Source organism: Stigmatopora nigra, chromosome 1, assembly GCF_051989575.1.
Source record: "Stigmatopora nigra isolate UIUO_SnigA chromosome 1, RoL_Snig_1.1, whole genome shotgun sequence".
NCBI classification, from domain to species: Eukaryota; Metazoa; Chordata; class Actinopteri; order Syngnathiformes; family Syngnathidae; genus Stigmatopora; species Stigmatopora nigra.
Window position 1 is genome coordinate 6,215,267 of NC_135508.1, and position 21,244 is coordinate 6,236,510.

The 21,244-nt window shown below is 37.7% G+C and overlaps 2 protein-coding genes across 2 annotated transcripts in view; both read left to right on the forward strand.

Annotated features, from left to right (window-relative positions):
- The window catches only part of zmynd12 (zinc finger, MYND-type containing 12), a 151,585-nt gene that overhangs the window by 74,712 nt on the left and 55,629 nt on the right, over positions 1–21,244 (forward strand). The gene's annotated exons all lie outside the window — the stretch shown is intronic.
- pdpn (podoplanin) lies at positions 1,035–16,885 on the forward strand. The gene is made up of 4 exons (XM_077729228.1): positions 1,035–1,338; positions 10,459–10,833; positions 11,556–11,664; positions 13,923–16,885. The coding sequence occupies exons 1-4, from the start codon at positions 1,287–1,289 to the stop codon at positions 13,927–13,929; spliced, it is 543 nt and encodes a 180-aa protein (XP_077585354.1). The 5' UTR covers positions 1,035–1,286; the 3' UTR covers positions 13,930–16,885.

A 21,244-nucleotide genomic window follows, 5' to 3' on the forward strand; every position in this document is an offset into this window, starting at 1 on the left:
TAGCCAATTATATGAATATTTAGGCTCTTTTTCCAATAAAATTAACACTAACTAAAGCACACATTGTCATACAAAACCCAATACTATGAGACTACCATGTTGCCCAATAGGTGTCAGTCTAATGCCAAGCAAAACTTTTGCTTGCCCACCCCATGGTCTTAGCATAGGGTGCAGACCACCCGTGCTTTTGTTGTTGTTATTTTTCCCGTTACAAATGTAACACAATGTTAACCTTTTACTTCTGCATTTTTCTGTAAGAAATTTTTCCTTTTTTATATATTTTTTCATTTATTTTTGCCAACCTACCTTCTGTTAATTCGCTGAAAAATGACATACTTGGTTTTTATTTTAAAACATGTCTAATTCCTATCTTTTTTGCTTATATACATACATTTGCATAAATATTTCATACAAAATTGGTATATTTTCATTACTTTTAAAGCGTTAATACAGTTTATAGCTCAAATTATGCTAAATAAATGTAAAATATGCTTTTAAGTTCCAAGTTACAACCCAGTTTCGCAGGGGAGATTACCACTCTATAATCCAAAAATATTTTAAGTCATTGTACAACCCCATAAACACAACAATGTAAACTAGACATAGCTTTTTCTCAACCTAAACGGCTCATATTTCTATAAAAATGTGTCGAATCAACAACACACTGTACATCTTGATCTGAATTACAATATTCTGTCAAATAATTGGTGCCATTGGGTTATCTCTTCATGTTACAGCAATTAAAATAAGGCTGAAAATACCACGTACCATAGATTTGAATATAGTAAATCACAAATATTACTGGTAGGTTTTCACAATGTACACATTTCTATAGTCAAGTTAATATATTAGGCCTCCACATCTTTCCTCCATTCAGAAACATTAGAGAAAAAAAAGTATGTGCTTATTTTGCAGCGCTGGAACCAGTTCTTAACAGTCTGCCTCCTCCCAACACAAACCTGCCCCCTGACAAAAAAAAAAAACCCACCCAGTTCACATCCAGTGTCCACACCCCTCCTCCATTTACAGCTCACACAGTCTGCCTCTTTCTCTCTTTCTGTCTGCTGTGGACCAGACTCTCCTCACACTCCTCCACTTCCACACTGCACTTCTATTATTCCCCCTTAAAAAAGCCTCCATTTGGATCCAAACTTTCATTTTTCATTATTATTAATTTTTTTTAGAAGAAGAGTCCCACTCCCAAAAATCGACGTGTGTGTTTGCCACTGTGTGGACATCAATTTATTGTACTGTCATCATTAAACCAAGGAACCACACTGACCACCATGAATGTTCAGCTGCTGCTCCTTTTGGCCTTCTGTGCCTTCACACATGCAAGTGAGTAAACCTGTCTTCTCTTTTATCTGCAAAAAAAAAGTTGTGTGACTATCGTATTGTGTGCACACCATGTGCACTCACTCACTTACTTGCTGCCTCCATGTGCCCATGCTGCCCCTTTGTCTGCTTCAATGCCTCATTTTGCCAGTCATGCTTGGTATCACTTCACAATAGGGTTTCCCCTTAAAGTAAACGCCACTTCAAATTGAAAGGACATGTAATTTGGGTCAAAGATATTATTTATGTGTTGAGATTTATTTATATTTGCTTAACTGACTAAATAAATCCTTAATTATGAAATAAATAATAAACAAATAATGAACTGCTATTACCCAAAGGTGAAAAAGGTTACGTCTTATGCATAGTTGATTAATTAGTTAGAAAAGACTTCATTGTTTAGCGATAAAGGATATATTTCTAAACACAGGCAGCACTGTGTTATATTGTAATGATTAACATTTCTGGCTCACAGTTAAAAGAGCTTGGGTTCGAGTTTTAAGATACTAATTAAAGTTTTCATGTTCTTTTCAGCCATATGTCAATTGAGAAAATACACAAAATTACCCTTTTTTAACTGTGATTGTGAATGATTGCTTGTCTGCCTGCCATATGATTGACTGGCGACCAATCCGGTGTGAACCCCACCTTTTGCCCAAAGGCAGCGCAGGTAATGCAGATTCCCTGCAGCCACCTAATTAAAAATAAATAAGTAAATACATTATATATATATATATATATATATATATATATATATATATATATATATATATATATATATATATATATATATATATATATATATATATATATATATATATATATATATATATATATATATATATATATATATATATATATATATATATATATATATATATATATATATATATATATATATATATATATATATATATATATATATATATATATATTTGGGGTGACCTTTTGATTTGCTTGATTATTGTATAAATCTGACATTTATTCATAAAGAGAGAGAGAGAGAGAGAACGTGAAATAGAGAGAGAGACACTTATTCAAGGCTTCTCTATTAATAGATAGGGGGTCCCATACTGTACATACAGTATATAGGCATACAGTGTGTATAAGTATGGAAGGAGTGCATATGATCCGCGACAGATTCCCAAGCGGGACCCCACCCACTTTTGATCACTAACTCTTCTTTGGATCTTTGTGCACACATTTAGATGACAATTTTAATATTTGCACTTGAAATACATGTTGAATCTAAATGAAGTGTTGATTTTGCTCTCTTAAAGTCCAAATAGAAAACAGGTAATCTGCACTTTGTTTACATTGCTCGTGTATGCCATAAAAGCTCCCCGCAGTTTGGCCTTCCTCCAGTCTCCTTCCTAATGAGTTTTGTCTGCCTCTGTAGGCTAATAACTTTGCCGTCACATCTGGCTGCTGAAGGGAGAGGTCAGTGGCCCCTTTGGTCATCAAGCCAATTTTAGAAATGACTCAAATGTGACGCTCATACTCCAAATATGAGGCAGTTATAGAAGCTGCATGGGAGAGAAAACATTTACACTAGACAACCTTTTGACTGTGTGAACACAACTTGCTGATTTAGGAACATGATTGAAGTATCCGACCATAGGGACGTGTTATAAATTTATGGGAAATTCATTTTTAGCCTTTTGGTGATTCATTTAAATTGTTTTTTCTTGTGGGATGGTAAACGTAAACTTCTTTAGTATTTTCAAATACATTAATAAAGAACCAACACTTTTTGAAACACAACCAAGTTTTTGAAAAATAATCCCAATAATTTATATAAATAGTTGAACCTATGGCTCTGGAGCCACATGTGGCTCTTTTGATGAGTGCATCTGGCTCTTTGCAAACCTGTGAGCTAAAATATGGAAACCGCTGATCACAGAACTGATATATTACATCTAGAACTGCTTTAATCTTCTTTTTTATTCTGGAATGCATCCTCATTGATTAGCAACAGCATAGGAATATTTTTTTTAAAAATTCATTTTTTTTCCACTTTAAAAGTGGTGAAATTACTAAAGAAAATTGATAAGGCACTCGTTTACATGTATGAATTTTGACTTTTAAATTCGTAGTATGGCTCACAAGGAATAACATTGGAAAATGTGAATTCTTTGTGGCTCTTTTCGTCAAAAAAGGTTCCCGACCCCTGAGTTAAACCATAGACATATCACCAACTCTAATCCAAAAATAAGTTTGTATCCTTCCAAATGAATCTGACAACTACATTTACAAACACACTTTAACATGAAAAATAGTAAGTGTGTATTCAATGTATTCAACACTTGACTTGAAAACATACTAAAAAGGCTGGGCTTCACAGTTTTTAAGACCAAACAAGGAGAATTGACTAGATTTACACAACTGACCACAGCTGTGTGTCTCATGTGTTTGGCACGTCCTGTGCGTGTGCTGCAGGGCGAGGCATGGAGCAAGACAAAAAAAAAAGGGAGGGGGCGCTGACTCAGGAACATGTAGCCCAATTAGTTGGGCGGGCATATGCTCATCATGAAGGGTTTAGCATTTTTGGATAAGGGAGAACATTGTGGTAACCATTTTATTTTTTCCCTTTTAATTAGTCAAGAATCTTCAGACGATAGACGAGCTTTGTAGCAATTGTTGCTTTGTGAGTTAGTACATGCAACATTATTGTGGTGGCCACATTAGTTCAGGACAGGGGTGGGCAAACGTTTCGGCCCGGGGGCCACATTGACTTTAAAGATTTGACAGATGGGTCAGCACAAGATACGATACACATAAAAAAGTGCATCCGTTAACAGTACATATGAAACATAAACAGAAAAAAAGAACTAAAGTATTAACATACTCATCACTCATGATTAAAGTAAAAAGTATAAAGTACAAAGTCAAGTAAAAAGGAATGTATTCAGAAATATTAAAATGTAATTAAAAAAGATAGAGGGCTGTAAAACACAAAAAACAAGTAAGAGTGGACGGAGCAACTTCCGCGTGATGACGCCATATTGGGGGAAAAAAAACGATATTTGGACAACGTCGACGGCCGGATTAAAAAGCCTAACGGGCCGTATGTGGCCCGCGGGCCGTAGTTTTCAAAGTCTGTTCTACAGTTTGACTCAATTTACATGTCACATTTTGCTCGAGTTGCCACTGTAATTGGTATTCATTGTTGTTTCTATCAAAGTTAAATATAATAGAGAAGGTATTTGCATCAATTGTTTTATGTTTTATTTTTACCTAAAAAAATAGAAGTCAATACTGTTTGATTTTGTGAGAAAGTACTAATGTTTAATGAAAGAAAGATCAATCTGTTTCATCTGCAAGATGCCATGTTGGCATTATCTTGTTTGAATGCCACTAGTATGGTAAAATAACAAAGAAGTAATGTAATGCATTTCAATTTAGACACAGTCGATTTGGAATGTAACAAATGACTTCTAAACGGCAGGATACACAGTAGGCTGATTAGGTAACACATTTGCCACACAAGACTGAAGGTTCAGGTTTTAGGCCTTGGCTATGGCTTTCCTTAAAGGAGTTTGCCCACTCTCTTTGTTCCATGTGTCAATTTTTTTTCTGGGTACTCGTGCTTTGTGGTGTCTGCTACAGTTGGGAATGGCCTATTCCAGATGGGATGTCTCCTGATTGTGATGACACCAAGGTTAAGGATGTCCCACCCATCTACTCTAATCAGTAGTGTGGTACAGGCCTCCACTTTGTATAGCAAACGCCTATCATTTTGGGAGGGGAGTATAGTACGTATGTGTATGTGGGGGCACTCTGAGATGGGCCGGGTGTCTATCTCGACTAGCAACCTAAAACACTCTAAAATGAGTTACACCTCTTGGACAGCATTGCGCACATGTAAACACTTGGTAGGGGCCTCCTCCATGACAACTCATTGTACAACTCATTGATGTAGCCCAGAGGTGGGCAAACTTTTCGGCCCGGGGGCCACATTGACTTTAAGAATTTGACAGATAGGTCGGGTCAGCACAAGATATGATACAGATAAAAAAGTGCATCCGTTAACAGTACATATGAAACATAAACAGAAAATAAGGACTAAAGTATTAACATACTCATCACTCATCATTAAAGTACAAAGTAAAGTCAAAAGGAATGTATTAAGAAATATCAAAATGTAATTTAAAAAAGATGGAGGGGCTGTAAAACACGAAACACAATAAGAGTGGACAGAGCCACTGCCACTTGCTTCCGCATGACGGCGCCATCTTGGGGAAGAAAAAAAAACATTATTTGGACAACATCTGCGGGCCGGATTAAAAAGCCTAATGGGCCGTATGTGGCCCGCGGGCCGTAGTTTGCCCATTCCTAATGTACTCCTACCTCTCATGTTGCAAATGGCATAATATGAAAATGTTCTTATCATATTGAAATCTTTAACACTTTATGCACCAACTTTACATCATCAGTAAATGGCGTCTTCTTCCATATGAGTCTTTTGGAATAATATAGGATTTTATCCCCCATTTTGTTCTTACTTTTTACACCCCAAAGGGCTCCAGTTGTTAAGATGGGCTCTTCAGGGGAGTGGCAGGAGAACATTGTCAACATTACAGGATTACAAGGCATAAAGAACAGAAAGGGATGTATGCACCATTGATTATAGCCAGTGTAGGCATCCACCGTAGAGAGGAAATAGTACTCAGAGCTAATTGTGGGAACTGAGCACGAAATGAAGCGATTGTAAGTGGCTTGGATGATTACACATAGCGTAAGCCCTTTTTATCATTGCTTACAGGCATTCCAAACAAACTGTTTAAGGCTCCATTAGAACCCCGCCTTTCTTTTCAATGGGAACAAATGTTTTCTGCTATTTATCCCACCACCTCTTGCTAATGACCATAGTCGCCGGATGGCACATGACTAGAAATAGCTGCACTCTTTGTCAAGGCATACCCGGGGGCCCAAACATTTGTATCACACTGTAGTATATTTGATGACTATTGAAAACACATTTATTTATTATTATTATTTTTAACCATCCAAATGTTTTAATGAGCATTGATAGAGAACCACTTGTTTTTATACTAACTTTGTTGTTCTTGGTCTTTGTGTACAATAACTTGGAATTTTACACCTGTTATTCAGAACTGACAGTTTTGAAACTTAGTAGCATGGCATCGATCCTCAATGCATGATTTCTTTCTTCTTCTTTTAAAAAAGGACCAATTAATTCATTACATAATTATATTTAGGAGTTAGACCAGGCATGGGCAAACTGTGGCGCTCGGGCCACATCCGGCCTGTTAAACCTTTTAATCCGGCCCGCCGACATTGTCCAAATAATGTTTTTTTTCCAAGATGGCGCCGTCGCATGGAAGCCAGTGGCAGAAGCTCTGTCCACTATTATTTGTTTTTTGTGTTTTGCAGCCCCTCTATCTTTTTTAAATTACATTTGAATATTTCTTAATACATTCCTTTTTACTTTACTTTGTACTTTATACTTTTTACTTTAATGACGAGTGATCACTATGTTAATACATTAGTCCTTTTTTTCTGTTTATGTTTCATATGTACTGTTAACGGATGCACTTTTATATGTGTATCTTATCTTGTGCTGACCCGGCCCATCAGTCAAATTTTTAAAGTGAATGTGGCCCCCGGCCCGAAAAGTTTGCCCACCCCTGAGTTCTTACTCCGTAACCGAAGATAAAATTTAAAAAAAATGTACCAAGGCATACAAATGTTTAGTCATACCCATTTGTTGACAATATTAGCCTCTTTAATTTTAACAATTCTGCTTGTGTTGTAAAGCAAAACAGTTTAAAAGCACGTTGTTTTTTCTTCGTCTCCATTGAGGAAAAAGACATTTCAGGCCAGTCTCTTTCCAGTGGAAAGTTGAGTCTAGTCCGTAATTTTGGTGCAGCTGAAATGTACCCTCCTTCATCTGCATGCGACGTAGTCCAGGCCGAAGCTTCAGTTGTGGTCGTGAGGATGTTGAACATGGCGGGGCAGAGCTCAGTTTATTGAGGGGTAATGATCACGTTGAGTTTGGCGGCTTCACAGTACAGACCTTGATGAAAGACACTAAATGCTGTCTTCACCCAGCTGCAAAACTCATCATGGAAGATTCCCTTTCTATCCAAAGCATGGCCATCTTCAAAACACTGACAAGAAACTTAGATAGCTTCCAAATGGTATGATAATGTATTGCTTTTTGGCTTCATTCAATATCTCTTCCTATGAAAAAAAATATCATTTGTGGCCGTCACTGAAAAGTACTCCATTGCCAGGAATTAAGTCTTAAAATTTTGAGTAAGAACGGGATAATATCGAGTAATATTCGGATCATACTATTTGTCAATTGGTGATATATTAAAACTCTTTTAAACCTGATTTAGTTACAAGCAGGGCAACTTCAGTTGCTAATCACTGCCATCGTTAATCTGTGTAAAAGTCGTCTTCATTAACCAATCAAATGCCAATATTTTCACATTGTTTTTCTGCATCTATACACAAGTAATATTAAGTCTTAAATTATCATCTTAAATCATTGCATTCAAATGTAAAACAAGGATGACAAAGAAACAAATTACCGTATTTTCACGACTATAAGGCGCACCGCATTATAAGGCACACCCTCAATGAATGACATTTTTTCCATATATAAGGCGCACTGTATTATATGGTGCACTGTCTATTTTGGAGAAAATTTAAGACTTTTCAGTGCGCTTTATAGTCGTGAAAATACGGTAATTGCTATTGACTTCCAGGTATGAAGCACTCACTACACAGTCACCTCTAGAGCCAGCCATTGTTGATGTTTTGGATTTTTTTGTATAAAATCTTGCAGTGGGGGAGGATCAATATGATGGAAGATTTTGTAAACTAAGATTGCATTTGCATATTTAACAGTATTGTTTCAGTTCGGGCGTTTGTGTTCTTTTTTAATATCCGACAGTGGTGGTTTTTCATTTTTGGTTTTCAGTTTTTTTCATAAATAAGGCGCACTGGATTATAAGGCGCACTGTCTATTTTGGAGAAAATGTAAGACTTTTAAGTGCGCCTTATAGTCGTGAAAATACGGTATCCCTTGTTTTTTTTACCCTACCACACACACAATTGCCACTGCTAATTGTTTTTACAACTCTAAATAATTTCACTGAAATTCTCTCTCTAAGTTTACAAAGGCATGTTCCAACTTCAGAATCTAAACCTGGAATGAAGCACTCTCCACACTCATTATATTCTGCAGTGGTTGCTCCCGCCACAGGAAATGAGGCAGAGGATGTGGCGTGTTAGGCTACACAGAGCAACAAAGAAAGGAAAAAGGGATTGCTTAAAGATGTGCACGCTATTGCGTCACTGGGTGAAGGACTGCCTTGTGGCCATACCTTGGTGCAGTTTTGCCACTTCATTACAATATGCTCTAAATGATTTAACATATGCAAAATCTTCTGCTTGGATTCTATAAGACAACAGTTACACCTTTGTCCCTTTAAACAGATGCTGTTTTAGGATAGACTGGCATTTCCCCTCATGCATTTCCCCTCATGCATCTCCCTTTTCGCACTTTATAGGGCTAGTAAATGCAACACTGCAGCTAAATCAGACATGGGCAAACTACGGCCGGCGGGCCACTAATGGCCCATTAGGCTTTTTAATCCGGCCCGCCGATGTTGTCCAAATATTTTTTTCTCCCCAAGATGGCGCCGTCACGTGTAAGCCAGTGTCAGTAGCTCCGTCCACTCTTATTTTTTTTTTTTGTGTTTTATAGCCCTTCTATCTTTTTTTTAAATTACATTTTAATATTTCTTCATACATTCCTTTTTACTTTACTTTGTACTTTACACTTTTTACTTTAATGATGAGTGCTGAGTATGTTAATACTTTAGTCCTTTTTTCGGTTTATGTTTCATATGTACTGTTAACGGATGCACTTTTTTATTTGTATCGTATCTTGTGCTAACCCGGCCCATCTGTCAAATTTTTACAGTCAATGTGGCCCCCGGGCCGAAAAGTTAGCCCAATTCTGAGCTAAATGGTATGTTTTGAGGTGGGGAGTAGTACATTGTATTGCATTCAGATTCATCGCACGATGCAGGTTTTAGTTTTTATGCCATGGCAGGAAGTGGCCTTTCAGACTTCCTCAAAAGGTCTACCAGCTTGCTTCCAATTATTCCACCTCAAAACACCACTCCACCTTCCAGCTGATGTTGCAGCTTTGTTGGAATATAATGGTGGCGTCGATTGAGAAGGATCACTTTGGTGTGAGTCGGGCTTGTTGGAACACAGGCCAACACATGAGGCAGGCAGCCATCATGGCGACTCTAGTCCAACAATGAGTACATTGACACACAAGGTTTAAGTTGTCTAAGAGGGCAGTAAGTGGAGAAGAGTGGTATGTAAGGCTTGCAGCTCAAGAGTGAGCACAAGTGCTCAGGTTACCCAATGATTTGCCAGACCCACAGAGACTTTACTTTACTTGAGACAAAGTTGATTTGAGAGCAATAAGCAATGCGCTCTACATCTACGATACATTCTAAGGCAGGGGTGTCAGACTCGGGTTGGTTCTCGGGCCACGTTAACGTCAACTCGATTTAATGTGGGCCGGATCATTTTAGATATGATATTTAGATTATTAGTTTTTATAAATGGATTAAAATAACTGGATTAAAAGCCCTGAATATTCAGTTTTTATAGCTCTAAAACAATGTTTATTTTAGCTTTTTTTTATATATATATTTATAAATTTTACAAAATGATTTTTGAACTAAAAATACAGAAAAAATGGATTAAAAATTACAATTATTGATTTAAAAAGGTGAAAATCAGGAAATCTAATATACATCTATGTTCTTCATTTTAATTTGATCCTAAAACAGAAAGTCGGCACTCGTGATTTACTCTCCCGGGCCATACAAAATGATGCGGCGGGCCAGATTTGGCCCCTGGACCGCCACTTTGACACCCATTAAAAAAATGGAAAAACAGCGCTATCTCTCCCCTAAATTTTAATTCCCAACCACAGCTGCTTGCTTTGTTATCACTTTTGGGAGTAGTAATTGTTGCCAGGTTTTTAAAAATATCTATTTTGTGTATTCACAACAATCTTTTAATGCAAACGTTTAACTTGTCTAAATGGTTGTGGTCCAGTCCCCACAGCCCTTCTTCCTACAGACTATGATGTTGCAGCTACTGACTCCACAGCAGCCACAGTGGCCAATCAAGATCTTGACGTGATCACCGGACTGCCATCAACTCAACCAATGACAGCTGAACAAGATGTAGTGGCTGTCACAACTGCTGTGCCCTTTCCTGTGACGACGGCTGATACCGAGGAGCCTGAAGTCGTGGCCGAAACTCTTGCTCCAGTTGTTCCTGAGGCTCCAGAACCCCTTATCACTGACCCCCCTGCTGTGGAGTCTGCTCCCACGGCAACCCCTGAAGAGGCTGAGGTCATCCCTCAATGGACTGAGGCTATTAAGGCCGACACGCACGATGAGGTAGTCGTTGAAGACGACGTAGAGGGTGAGCAATCATGGAACTTGACTGACTTGTTGTGGTGACGAAAATACAGTAACTACCGGATGTTTGGTCGTCGGTCTTTTGGTCGCCGGTCTTTTGGTCGCCGGTCTTTTGGTCGCCGGTCTTTTGGTCGCCGGTCTTTTGGTCGCCAATCTTTTGGTCGCCGGTCTAATTTACTGACATATTAAACAGTACTTGGATATTAAACTATCTCTCATAGATATTAAACTCTCTTATGAATATAATTTTGAGAGCTGGTTCCAACAGTAAACTCTCTGTCACCATTTGACCGCCGACCAAAAGCGACCAAAAGACCGGCGACCAAAAGACCGGCGACCAAAAGACCGGCGACCAAAAGACCGGCGACCAAAAGACCGGCGACCAAAAGACCGGGGACCAAAAGACCGGCGACCAAAAGACCGGCGACCAAAAGACCGGCGACCAAAAGACCGGCGACCAAAAGACCGGCGACCAAACGTCCGAACATTGTAACTACTGACAGTACAAGTAAAAGTACAGACACATTAAATCTTTTTTTAAACTTCTTAACTCTCTTTAAGAATTGATTGTTTCTTCGTTATTACCCATCATTGTGTCTAATACATTTCAATTAATCTTTTTAGGGAAACCCTTTTTGTATTCCAATATTTAGATGCAGGTGTATTTTTCTTCTCCAAATGCTAATGGAGAACCATTGGCCAAAAACTTTTTCTTTGTTCCTGCAGAAAGCCTTAGCTCAGGCCAGGTCGTAGGAATCGTGATTGGTGCACTGTTGGCAGTGATTATCGTCATTGCTGTGGTGATTGCTGTCGTGAGGAGGATGGGAAAATACTCGTAAGTACTTTGCCTCAACTTCAACTCAATATGCCATGTTGACTGGATAAAGGTCACATCCTGCCAGAAAAGCATCTGTACCTTTTTGGGCCAATTGGGACCCTTTTTAATGGATCTGTTATAATCATCTTGGAGAATTGACCACAGTTGTGGAGTAATCAAGTTACCAGCAAGTGTTATTTACCTGTGACCACTGGGCAGGTGTGTTGTATTAAGTGGAGAGTTATGTAATGTCATATCTTTAAATATTTGTGTTGCCATTGAGGCAAATGTTGCGATTATTGATGTATGCAGAAGAAGTCAGTTTGTAGCTATGGTGGCTAAATTCAAACTCATGTTGAATTTCTGATAAATCCATATTTATGTGTTCTAGGAATTGTGTTAATCCATCATTCCAGGGATAGCCTATGTACTTTGCGTTCCAGCAGTTTATGATTTGCAAATAAAGCACAGTATACATATGATTAACGGTGGGTCCCTGCACATTCGGAGTCCCCCAATGGTAGGTTCACCTACTAAGGATCATATATATAGTTGTTAAAAAAAAATTGGCTATAAGCATTTTTGTTTTGCTTTCATTACCAAGCGCCCATAGATAGTCCAAAGACTTTATGCATGGGAATTGGTGTCAAGGAAGCGTACGATCAAGTGATACATGGTCTCTAGTAGTCAGGTTTTGTATGACAGGGAGGAGCTAAATTTATCCTGGGTTGAAAGCACACGTTGTAAAGTGACATTTAAGTGACTTTCTAACTCAATCGTCTTTAAGTCTTCAACTCTTTGACTTTATTTCTCTGTTTCAGGGAGATATTTTTTGTGCTTTTTTAGTGCTTCTTGTGTTGAGTTGAGCAACAGCACCGTTGCCTTAACACAGCGGATTCGTGTTCAGCATGATGATGCAGTCCAATTTGTGTTTGTGTGTGTGTGTGTGTGTGTGTGTGTGTGTGTGTGTGTGTGTGTGTGTGTGTGTGTGTGTGTGTGTGTGTGTCTCACAGGTCGGACAGAAGCAAAAAGACAACAAAAAAACAGAGTGTAATGGCTTCTATGATTCTGATACTTTCACTAAATAATTTACAGTATTACCACAGTCCCACCTTGTATATCTTTTTATTTGTATATCAGTGTTATCCAAGAGATTTCATGTGAGACTCTCCCCTTTTTGTTTTTATAACTGCTCTATATTTTTAACAAGGAATAACTGAGTTGAACATATTGTTACTCACTATATTTCTTCATTATTCCCTCTACCAGCACTGCTATGTCGTCATTATAATGCAATATATACTGCCAGTCAAATCTAACAATGCAAGGAAAGACTTGTTACAACACAGGTGTCAAAGTGGCGGCCCGAGGGCCAAATCTGGCCCACCGCATCATTTTGTGTGGCCCGGGAAAGTAAATCATGGGTGCCGACTTTCTGTTTTAGGATCAAATTCAGATGAAGAGTATGGATGTATATTAAATTTCCGGATTTTTCCCCTTTTAAATCAATATTTGTCATTTTTTAGTAATTTTTTTCTCAGTTTTTAGTTAAAAAATCATTTAGTAAAATCTAAAAATATATTTTAAAAAAGCTAAAATAAACATTGTTTTAGATCTATAAAAAACGGAATATTCAGGGTTTATAATCCAGTTCTTTAAATCAATTTATGAAAAAAATCTAAATATTATATCTAAAATGGTCCGGCCCACGTGAAATCAAGTTGACGTTAACCTGGCCTGCAAAACCACCCGAGTCTGACACCCCCTGTATTACAAGAACCAGCAGGTGTTTTCCAATTTGTGTCTTGGATAATTTGCAAAAGAATAATTACTTTTCTCGAGAGATAACTAAATATGGTGGCCGAAATAAAAGATGCGTATTGCGCCTTAGGCGGTTGGCCACATTGCTAATAGCAAAAACCCTTCCTTCTCACAACAGTAACGACATTAACCAAACACACCTCCAATCTATGCTCTAAATTCAGGGGTGGGCAATCTGGTCCCCAAGGACCTATGTGGGTGCAGGTTTTTGTTCCAACCCATCCAACACAAACCATTTAACCACTTAGATTTCTGTTGAAAGTAGACTACATTACACTGATTGTATATCTAACATACCAGATTGGTCAAATGGTTTCCTCTTATGGGTTGGAAGGAAAACCTGCACCTGCTTCCATTTTTTTGTGGAATTATTTGCCCACCCCAATTGCTCTGATAAACAAATGAAGTGTTGAAATGTAATTCTCTGAATGACTGTATCTCCTTCTCTTCCTCAGCCCCTGAAGAAGAATAAGACCAAGGGCGCCATGCAGCGGGAGCCCTCTAAGTTCTGGAAAGTCTGAACAACTAAACTGTGATGTCAATTCCAATCAGTAAAACAAAGCAAAAACGAAAAACAAAGCAAAAAAAAAACAATTTTAACACCAGAACTTAACGATTCTAAGCAGGACTCGGAACTGTTGCCTTACAAAAGATAGGAAGGTCTGTGCTAAGTACTGTATCTATGATACAATATGTATTTAAAGATAACGCAGACATCCCGCTAATTTAACTACATGACTACAAAGCGAATGGATTGGTTCATATAAACACAATGGAAAATAAATGTTATTAAAAAAGAAAGACGTGATCTGGCATCAACGCTATAGTGATAAATTGATTAGATTAGATTTTGTTTTTTTTTATGTTTTTGAGGATATTTAGGGAAATTTACATTGAGACACTCATCAGTTTGTTAGTTATTCTACGTCGTAGTTCTGGAAAAAATTACTTTGTTGACAATGACTCTACCGATTTTCATTATGTGGTAGGAGGCATTTCAGTTTTTTTTTGTAATTAACACTGGAAGAAAAATAGCTTTTCTTTCATAAAAGTGGGATACACTTGGGAGCGCCATATTTGTATATCTTTGGTAGCAGTTTTTTTTCCGATTAAGGAAAACTGACAGCCTTAAATTAAATGGATTTGACAATTTTATTTCTTGTGCAGGATATATTATGCACAAAGCAAAAAATAAATATCTTTAATAAGTGTGACTGAGTAAAAAAGTGAGAACATTTTGGGACGCTACACTTTATAATGAGTTTGTTAATTTAACAGGCAATTTCATGGTTCAATATAGCACAAAAGTCTAGTTTTAGTGTCAAAATGGACTACCAATTCTAAGGTGAACCAGACTTTTATGTCATTGACTCAAATGGCAAACCGAAAAATTGTGGATAGCTGAATAAGTGTGTTTATTCGTTAGTTTTTTAGCAGCCTACAATCTGGCTTTGTTAAAAATAAACAAAAAACACTTATATTGTGATTAACACTGCAGAAAATGAAATGCATTTCTTTGACAAAGTGAAAATTGATACAAAGTGCCTTATTTTCTTACTATTGTTATTTAGTGTAATACTCCCTGTTTCAAGAAGACTGGTTTAGTCAAAATGGAGTCGCTGGGATGTGAAAATATTTTCATTGTGATTTAAATGGTAAAAAAGAGAAAATTCTATTGGAAACTTGCTTATATGTCCATTTGTAATGTAGCAATCGAACTAAAAAAACAACAAAGTGAAGCAAAACAATATTATGAAGCTCTACTCATCTGAATTACTGATAACTTTGTTATCTTGATTGATAAAGCAATAAGAAAACATTTATTTCCCTTAACAGACTGAAAGCAACGTGGGAAGGCCATTTTTTGTGTTTGTCAGTTTATCCGAAGTTAGGCTACATTGTCATTCCAAAAGAATAATTTCAGTCTTTCTTAAAAGAGCAAACTCCTTCAAACAATTTCTAATTACGAGAATGTTTTCACACCTGCCTGGAATTAAAAAAAAAGAAAACCTATCCAGGTTCATCAAGGTTTGCACTAAACTTTGATGTAGTGTTTTTTTCCTCGGTATTTGTGAGAGGATCAAAACTGGTTCTGCGCAATCCTAGTAGCTAACAAACCAATCAACAAAAGGTAATCATTGTCAATTGAGATTATCATATCTGCATGCATGATGAAGGATGGCGATACATAACTAGTAAGTTAATACCACAATGATTTTGCATTTGCCTGAGTTAGTGTTAGTCAGAAAGAGACGCGGTACATTTAGACCAGTGAGCAAGATTTCCTCATTAGACCGAGCTCCTGACATTTTACTGGCCGACTATATGAAGCATTGTATGCAGAATTGGCCTGGAATGGACTAGTGCATGGGTGGGCAAACTTTTCGGCCCGGGGGCCACATTGACTTTAAAAATTTGATAGACGGGCCGGGTCCGCACAAGATACGATACATATAAAAAAGTGCATCCGTTAACAGTACATAGGAAACATAAACAGAAAAAAGGACTCAAGTATTAACATACTCATCACTCATCATTAAAGTACAAAGTATATTAAAAAGGACTGTATGAAGAAATATTAAAATGTAATTTAAAAAAAGATAGAGGGGCTGTAAAACACGAAAAACAAATAAGAGTGGACACAGCTACTGGCTTCCGCTTAACGGCGCCATCTTAGGGGGAAAAAAGAAACCAAAAAAAAGGGAAAAAATAAATAAATAAAAAACATTATTTGTATAACTTCGGCGGGCCGTATTACAAGGCCTAGCAGGCCGCATGTGGCTCACGAGCCATAGTTTGCCCATACCTAGACTAGAGAATGGAATGAAGCATTAAAATAAAGGAAATAACGAATGCCAGAGGAGCACAATGTCGACTTAACATTCTGCCTCCTTCAACACTGACATTGAAAAAAACTTAATACATATCTGTGACATTTAGCAGAAGGGTTTGCGCCATTGACACTGGTAGATCAGACCCAAGTTGGAGTGTTTATCAATGTGAAGTGACTGTACTTATTTCAATTGACACCTCTTCTTGAAAAGTAGTAATTGAACTGTTCAAGTCTCACATGTATCCATTATAAGAGTTGATGAACAAGATGGCCGTTCAGTTTTCAAACCAAGTTGAAGTGTAACAGGCCTGCTTTGTTCCTATTTTCAAGCACAAAAGGGTGTACAAATAATCAAGCCCCCACTTGGCTTTGCCTGCATTAAAAAAACTTGCGTAATATGCACTGAATGTGTGATGTAATCTTTAATGAATAGGCTTTAAGACACAGCAAATGTTTGCAACGACGTGTTTTGTTTTTTCTTCCTCCTGCTTTGCCGTGTGCCGCTTTTACCAACAGGTCTCTCTTATGTTTGCTCTCTGACTGCTTTGAATCCTGTTATTTAATTTCTTTTGTCCATATTGTTTCAATTAAACAAACAAACACATAAAAACAGACAGGAGTCTTCTTTTCTGTATTTAAGTTGTTGTTGTGAGAACAATTATAGCATGGTTTGGATAACTAGGGGCTCATCTATTAATTGTGACATTCAACAAGCAAGTGTAACTGTTTAATTATCAGCTATCTATTTCTGAAGATATGAGTGTGGGGGATAAGCTATTTTGCACATCCACTTGAAAAAAACAAACATACAAAAGAACTAAAGGACTTTTTCTGCCCCAACTTTGGTAGCTAAGGGGTTAGCATGAAGAACTGTTACATTAAGGAAGAAAGCAAAATAGCTGTGCTATTTATTTGTGATGATATGATATTGCTGAGCTGCCAACTTTTCTGGAATTTCAGGAATTTACTCTGGACAAACAACGCAATCTACGGGACTCCTGACCAACCACTCCCTAAACTTTGGAAATTCCAAAATTGTTCACCCACATTTTCAATATGAAACGTGCCGGATTTCCAATTTAAATGCCTCAAAATTCGGCTTCCACCATCTTACTTAAGCATTTGATTCTACTACACTATAAATTGGGTGAATTTGGTAACAGGAGTGCATTGTGAATCATCCGATTTCCCAAATATTGAAGAGGCTCTAGCCCAGACATGGGCAAACTACGGCTCGTGGGCCACATTAGGCTTTTTAATCCGGCCCGCCGACGTTGTCCAAATATTTTTTTCCCAAGATGGCGCCATCACGCAGAAGCCAGTGGCAGTAGCTCTGTCCACTCTTATTTGTTTTTTTTTGTGTTTTACAGCCCTTTTATCTTTTTTTAAATTACATTTTAATATTTCTTAATACATTCCTTTTTACTTTACTTTGTACTTTATACATTTTACTATAATGATGAGGGAGTGATGAGTATGTTAATAGTTTAGTCCTTTTTTTTTCTGTTTATGTTTCATATGTACTGTTAACGGATGCACTTTTTTATATGTATCGTATCTTGTACTCACCCGGCCCATCTGTCAAATTTTTAAAGTCAACGTGCCCCCTGAGCCGAAAAGTTTGCCCACCTCTGCTTTAGCCCTACAACTAACCCTCAGGCCTAATGAAGCCCCTCATTTCAGTATGAGCACCACTAATGGCCAAGCAAGCAGCCGGTGAGTCAGTTGAACCTTCTCCGTTCCGTTGACTGTTCAATGTTTATCCTTCTTTTTTTATATACCATGTTGTGAAGTTTTTCATACATTGCCGTTGGTCTGAGTCAGGCCTCCAACAGTCGGCTGTGAGTGGCACAGTGATGCTCTGTGTCTGCAAGCTCTCCTGTGTGGTTTCAGGCAGCCGCCCAACTTCTTGCGCCTCAGCCTTTGCCACACGGCCAGCGTCATGACTTGCCTTGAGCTTTAGCCTCCGTCCACACACCGAAAGGAACAATGGAGGCTTTTCACCGGAGTAGATGTGAAGGCAAAGCACTTATGCTTAAAAAAAAATGTGGAAGGGGGAGCTCTGTGCATCATGGCAGGGTGGAGTCACTTCCTGGGTGGGCCCGACGTCAAAGGTTTACACAAATGCTCTCATAGAGCCATTTCATGTAAAAACAAATAACAGCTCCATCATAAGGTTAGCAAACGTGTGCGTGTCAGGGGTTTTATCACTTGTTTATGTGTGGACACGTCAGTTGAATTACAAAATATAGTGTTTTTGTGGCATGGACATGGAAATGTGCAGGAGCTCACCACATCTTTGTGGGGTGGGTTTTACCATATTTGTGGCCAGTGGACTGCACATGCTTTCTATGCACATGTGCTAATGTGTGTGTAGTCAGTATGTGCGCACAACATAGTCCGTTACTTCAGGGGAGAAATATATTTATTCTGCCTTGGTCGTTTGAATTGGGTAATTAGTTTATATTAAATGTGTTTTTATTTTTAGGGTTGCAAGAGAAAATGATAATCTTTACGATTGTGAATTCACTGATATTTTGGACTTTTCGCAGAATTTATTTCGGAGTGATGAGGGAGGAGTTTGTGGTCAAACTGTATTGCTTTGAACCAAAGTATGACTTCAGATCAAACACCGGGTGGAAACCGACATGGTCAAAGACCCCCAAAAATTGTGCAACAACTGTACAGGTGGGTTGGTAAGAAATTGGAGGCCATAAGTGACTGCATCATATCAAGGTGACCCTGTAAGTGTTAAATTGATAATGGTGCAAGTTGAATGCAGATCCTGTACTGCACTTTACTTTCCCGGGCCACACAAAATGATGCGGAGGGCCAGATTTGGCCCCAAGGGCCGCCACTTTGACATATTAAAGTAGTGGCCCGGGGTCCAAATCTGGTCCACCGCATCATTTTGTGTGGCCAGGGAAAGTAAATCGGGAGTGCTGACTTTCTGTTTTAGGATCAAATTGAAATGAAGAGTAAAGATATGTATTGAATTTCCTGATTTCCCCCCTTTTAAATCAATAATTGTCATTTTTAATCATTTTTTCTTTGTTTTTAGTTCAAAAATCATTTTGTAAAATCTAAAAATATATAAAAAAGCTAAATTAAACATTGTTTTATATTTATTAAAAAACAGAATATTCAGGGCTTTTAATCCAGTTCTTTTAATCCATTTATAAAAAAAAAATCTAAATATTATATCTAAAATGGTCCAGCCCAGATGAAATGGAGTTGACGATAACACCCCCCCGCGAACCAACCCGAGTCTGACACCCCTGCTGTACTATGAAATGTACTGCACACTTAGTGAGATTTATGTGCATTGAGCCTTGTGAGTTTCCCAGTGTTGTCATCATTGTAGGAACATGCATACAAAAGTCTTTGTGTCTGTGATGCACACATCACTATTGTACTCACACTCATTTGCATTGACATGTTTTTCTGCACATCTGCCCAACTGTGTGTAGCAGTAAGATGTCATGGCATGTTGTCCTTTCAGATGAAGCTTGCTTTGCTCTGCTTCCTTTATGACACGTCCTTATTGTTTCCTGGATTAGCACATACAGTATTTGTGTTAACCTCGTTCTTTGTCGGACTTGTCCTTTATGTTTATATGGATATTGAATATTTCATTGCGTTGAGCTGCCACATGATAGGCCTAAATTGAGGAATATTAAATATATTTTCATAGGAATGCAGTTATTGTGATTGATTTTGGATTTTACGTTGAAATAAATTTCTGACAAAATATTTGAAATATCGCATTTTTCAAAATAACATCAGGATGAAGCCTAAAATGGACTATAACCAACTACAAAGGTGACTTTGATTGGACTTTCTTAAATGTTTGTCTGTTTAAATGTATAACAATATTTCTTTTGCATACGTTGCCATTCTCTAACATGGTAAAAGACAATTTAAAACAGTTTTTTTGTTATTTCGTTTAGTATTTAATTCTCGGAAGACGCTTAAAGTTTCTCTGTATTTTTGTTGCAACCTGCTGATGGCACTTTGTGGCACTTATAGCTCAATGGACACTTAATCTTAGAAGAACTTGTTGAAGCCTTGGCAAGGTACTGTTGCTCATTTTTTAGTTTTTGTCTTGGTCTAATGAATTTCACAGTAATATGTGGTGGACTCTCTGAATCTGGCTGGTTATAGTTGGATCAAATCCTCAGAACAGAAACCAGAATAAACTGTTTCAAAGAGATTATTCCTGCATTAAAATCCAACTAAATAGTACTCACTCTGCAGCAGGTATATTAAGCAAGTCATCCTCTGAAGTAACTCAGTCTGAAGAGAAAAAAGATCCCAAGCACATAAAGATGACACCGGCCAGCATTTATTTTTACTTGGGACGCTGTGCCATTTTATTACCAAGATCCGAAATTATATTTCAAGTTGTGTGTGGATGTTGACATGTGGCATACATCGCAATCATATTTCTAAACACTAATATACAATTACCACGACAACTATGCCTAATCTTATGGTGCTGTATTGCCAGCTTTGGGTTGGTATATTGATTTTATTCCTATGATATCAAATTTGGAATGGCTTTGAGTGGGTTTAGGTGGGGTCAAACCTGGCATTGATACACTCTGCATATGGAATATGATATGGCAAGTGATCTGCATCTTACATTCACATATGCCATGCATCCAAAATATCATAAAAAAATGTTAACACTTTGAGTTCACGTATATCTTTCTTGTTTACAACCAATATTTACAATCAGCATGCATTAAAATTCTTCCATTGATAAACTTCAAGCTTGCAGGTCAGTTTTCCATATTCTTGGATAACATGATTGTTGAGCCAGTAGATCCAATACTTTCACATCATAACATCACATGCAATTCCCATTAAATATGAATGACCAGACTAGAGTGAGAAAACCAAAGTACGTGCAGGAAAACAAAACTTGCCATCATCGATGAT

Coding starts and splice junctions, on each gene's coding strand:
- pdpn (XM_077729228.1), top strand. CDS start 1,287: ATGAATGTTCAGCTGCTGCTCCTTTTGGCCTTCTGTGCCTTCACACAT. Junction 1,339..10,458: donor CTGTGCCTTCACACATGCAA/GTGAGTAAACCT, acceptor GTTGTGGTCCAG/TCCCCACAGCCCTTCTTCCT. Junction 10,834..11,555: donor CGTTGAAGACGACGTAGAGG/GTGAGCAATCAT, acceptor TTGTTCCTGCAG/AAAGCCTTAGCTCAGGCCAG.